The sequence below is a fragment of the Eucyclogobius newberryi genome, unplaced genomic scaffold, assembly GCF_026437365.1.
Source record: "Eucyclogobius newberryi isolate DKJ021-1_F unplaced genomic scaffold, fEucNew1.0.hap1 SCAF_4, whole genome shotgun sequence".
NCBI lineage: Eukaryota > Metazoa > Chordata > Actinopteri > Gobiiformes > Gobiidae > Eucyclogobius > Eucyclogobius newberryi.
In genome coordinates, this window is record NW_027316056.1 from 35760236 (window position 1) to 35764215 (window position 3980).

The 3980-nt window shown below is 44.8% G+C and overlaps 1 protein-coding gene across 1 annotated transcript; it reads right to left on the reverse strand.

Annotated features, from left to right (window-relative positions):
* Positions 1 to 2941: 2941 nt before the first annotated feature.
* Positions 2942 to 3679, reverse strand: LOC140378303 (protein PERCC1). The gene has a single exon (XM_072464087.1). The coding sequence runs from the start codon at positions 3674 to 3676 to the stop codon at positions 2942 to 2944; it is 735 nt and encodes a 244-aa protein (XP_072320188.1). The 5' UTR covers positions 3677 to 3679.
* Positions 3680 to 3980: the final 301 nt, after the last annotated feature.

The window sequence follows — 3980 nt, forward strand, 5'->3', positions numbered from 1 at the left end:
CCATGTAATATGGAGTTCATATGTTAACTGAGGGAGGGGTCTAGAGCAGGACCACGCCTCCTCCTCTGTCTCTTTTACCCAGAAGCCCTCTTAAACCAGTCTAAGGCCTCAGTTACCGCCTGACTCCCGCCCTCCTTCTCCTAGCAAGGTCCTAGTGTGTGAATTGTTCACTGACGATGGCATTAAAACTGATTCTGATGTTCAATGTTTAATGTTACGTAGCTGAAAATCAAATGCTCCATATAAATGAGATGTCACACAAAAAACAAACAGAAAAAGAAAAACACGACCAGAGAGGGTAGACACAAAAAAGCAGCAGACATCCAACAAATAAAAGAAAAAACAATCAAAAAAATTAGATCATGGCCTGGAGTCCGTCAAATTGGTCCATTTTCAATTGAATTCCAAATGTAATTTTTTCCATTTTACGCACGTCCACTATAATCTTAGTCCTGTCTTTGATCGTTGGTGCATTTCGTGTCGTCTGTTTTTTCTCTTTCCCATCGACCCTTAAGGTTATCAGTAGTGAATGCCCAGATTGTTAATAATTTTGAATAATTTAGATATTAATCCCCTTGAAAGTTCAGATTTATAAGCTTTAAAGAATGTTTCAGTAAAAGGCTATTTTTAATTTCTTGGTTATAATAAGTCCTTATTTGTAAATGTTTGTCCGAGCCAAACAATTCTTTCGTCTCCTCAAAGCTCTTCAGATGATTCTCCTTTAAAATCTGGTCAAACACCTTTAAACCTTTTGTTGTCCAGACTTTAACTGAAGGTGTGAAGTTTGGATCATAAGCCAACCAGTTTAAGACTATAAGATCTTTGTTTAGTTTGTGTGTTTTGATTGGCTCCTTCTATGTTGTAAGAACTGATATTTCATCGAGTGTCACACCAGCACAACAACGCTCTGAACTGAGCTGAAATAAAGTCATTTAAACTCCTTCCTTTTCCTTTTGATAACTCTAACGTTTTAAATTCTGGTTTGATCAATGATAATAGAACATCATCAGCAATTTTGTGTTCCATCCCATCAATTGTAACTTCTGGAATTGTTTTTGATTTTCTAATAATAGTTCCAAATACAAAGCAAACAGGAGAGGAGACCAGGCGCTGCCCTGCCTGATCCCCTTCCCAGAGTCAGTGCACCTCCATCTCTCGTACTCTTCAGTTCTCTGTGTTTTGCATCTGCCTAAGGATCAGCCCTGCTTCTCCTGGTGTTCTGGTGTTTTTTACCTTCAAAATCACCAGAAGAGTCGCCAGCAAAGAGAACCCATGTCTCAGGTTTCTCCTCTTGAGCTCCTGATAGATGTGGCTGAACCTTTGCTGTTGTTGACGAACCTCGTATGGAACATCTGGGGCAAAGAAGACTCTTGCCTTTGTACTGGAGGTCTCCTTTAACCCTGGAGGTCTCCTTTAACCCTTGCAGCCTTCAAGACACATTCCTTCACACGATCGTTAAGAAACTTCATTATCAGGCCTCTGCTGGTCTTGGTTTGTGATGGGAGGGACTTCAAAATCTCCTCCAAAAAGCTTTCTGCATCCTTTCCTTCTTCACCCTCCGAGACCTCCAAAAGCCTAGGGTTAGGACGACGTGATGTGGAATCCAAATTCAGGATCTTGTTTTTCATATTTTTGCTCTCCGACTCCAGCTCGGCCCTTAAGGTCTGCAGATCGTCAGCGTTAGCTTAAACATTCTGCTCGACTTCCTCCATGCCTGCTCCGGTTACTCCCGCTGCTTTCAGCTCATTGGATACTGCAGCTTATGATAGATCTGCCGGGCCCATGGTAGCGATCACCTCGGCTCTAAAAGACTCCACATCACACTGCATTTTGCATCTTATGTCGGACATCTTGAGCAATAACTGATGATGAGTTATATTCTCTCTTCTTTGCATCTTCCAATGCAAATCATTTTTGAGAATCTTTATCTAGGCCCCGTTTCTCTGGCGGGGAGGGATTGCTGTTCTCCGCCTCAGGTTTGCTAGCCATGTTAGCCTTGTTAGCTTAGTTTTATTTTGTTTTACACATCCATTGTTCTTCCTCTTTGGCATTAGGTGGGTCAAACGATGAAAACCTGGGGATCTGGACCCAAAGTGGGTCGCCAAATTATTTTAGGGGGTCCCCAGATAATGAGGGGAACAGTGTAAATGTTTGCAATAGACTTAAATAAGGCTGGACACTATTCTTATTCCTTGACCAACCAAGTGACCTATTTAAATTACCTATAAAAATAATGCTACTTAACCATTTTGCAGGTAAACTGTTTTTGTGTTTGACGCTTCTAGAATGCCAACGATGTTATTATTGGGTAGTGACAGAAAAATGATGAGAACCACATTATGCCCTGTACATGACAGTAAATAAAAGTAAAACACTATTGTCACTATAGTTGGACAAATAAACTCGGACGACTAAAGACAAACCCTGTGAATCGATTAGTGTTTCCCAACCAGGGGTACCGACACCTCTAGGGGTTCACAGGCGCTTACCCGGAGGATACTCGGAAGGATTTCAGATTTTAAAATGTTGAAGTTGTAGTAATTATAGACCAAGGGTGACGAGAGTTCACACACGAGGCAGGAATTGACTTTATTGTTTGAATTTACAGCAAGTTCATTAGGACAAACGCAGTGTAAGATCAGCAGCCAATCACAGACCAGCGGCGAACAGCAGGTCGTTAGCCGTCGTTAGCCTGTTTACGCGGCTGATAAGCAAACTGCAGCGGCGAGGGCCATGCTGTTCACCTCAGAAGACATTGTTGTAACATTTGAACCACTTGTTTTAGACATCGAAACACAATGAAGCTTTGTTGCTTTCGCTTGAATAAATTGACATCATCCAAAAATAATGAAAAAATAAATAGAGATGAATATTAATATAGAGCAGGATTATCCTTTTCTGTAGGGTTCGACTCAATAATACAGAACGACCGCGGCGTAGTTCAGTGCTGCATGTGCGTGTCGTCGGTCAGAGGCTGGGGGAGCTCCGGGTGGGCGTCCCAGAATGCCAGCAGGTCACTAAAGTCCATCTGTGCCCCGTCTAAGTGGTGTGCGTGGGCGGGCGGCGCTTGCTCTTGTTGGGCCTTGTCACTCCCGGGGCTCAGGCCTGGGCCAGGCTCAGTCCAGAAGCTCAGGGGGAGGAGTCTCTTGGTCATGGGGGGGCCCTGGCTCGGACCCTTTTGGTCGAACAGCTCGGCCAGGGGTCCCAGACTGCTGCTGCCGCTGTCGCAAACGCTCCGCCCCTTTTCGCAGAGTTTGAACCTGCCACTCTCTCGTTCCTCCGCGCTTCCCCCTTTGGCTATTTTCAGCAGATCGTCATAGTAACGCAGACGCCCGCTGGTTGTCGTGGAAACAGAGTCATTGTAGATGTCGCAGGCGTCTTGGTCGCCACAGCTGCGGCCGAAATATCGCTGGATGTCGCGGCTGATGAGGTCGGCGAAGCGCAGCAGCTGATTGGTCACGTCCAGGGCGGTGGGGGCGGCCTCTGGGAACGCTTCCTCCTCCTCTTCCTCTTCCTCTTCCTCTTCCTCGTGGAGCTCGTCTTCCTCGTCACGCTCGCTCTCGTCCGGATGCGGGTGCGTCGGCTCCTCGTCCGGGTCAGTGCGAGGAGAGGCCGGGAACATTAGGGGGCAGTATCCCGCCGACGGGAGCAGGAAACTGTGTATCACCGTCGCCATGACGATCTGCGCGAGAGGAGAGGGAACGTTTCAGTAAATGTCAGTGGAAAGAGCAGGCAACTGAATATTTGTTTATCGACCAAGTAAGTGTCTTAAATAAAGCTAAGGATGATGATGATTTGTACTCAAGTAAAAGTACAGTTACATGACTAAACAAGTAATCAAGTACAAATACTGTACAATGAAGTAATGTTTGGGTGTTTGTAAAGAAGCAGAGACAGAAGTGAGACTCATATTGATTTTAAATGTACTGATTACTGGTACAATTACATCCAAATGATACTCAATTACAAGTATAAGTACA

Coding starts and splice junctions, on each gene's coding strand:
- LOC140378303 (XM_072464087.1), bottom strand. CDS start 3,676: ATGGCGACGGTGATACACAGTTTCCTGCTCCCGTCGGCGGGATACTGC.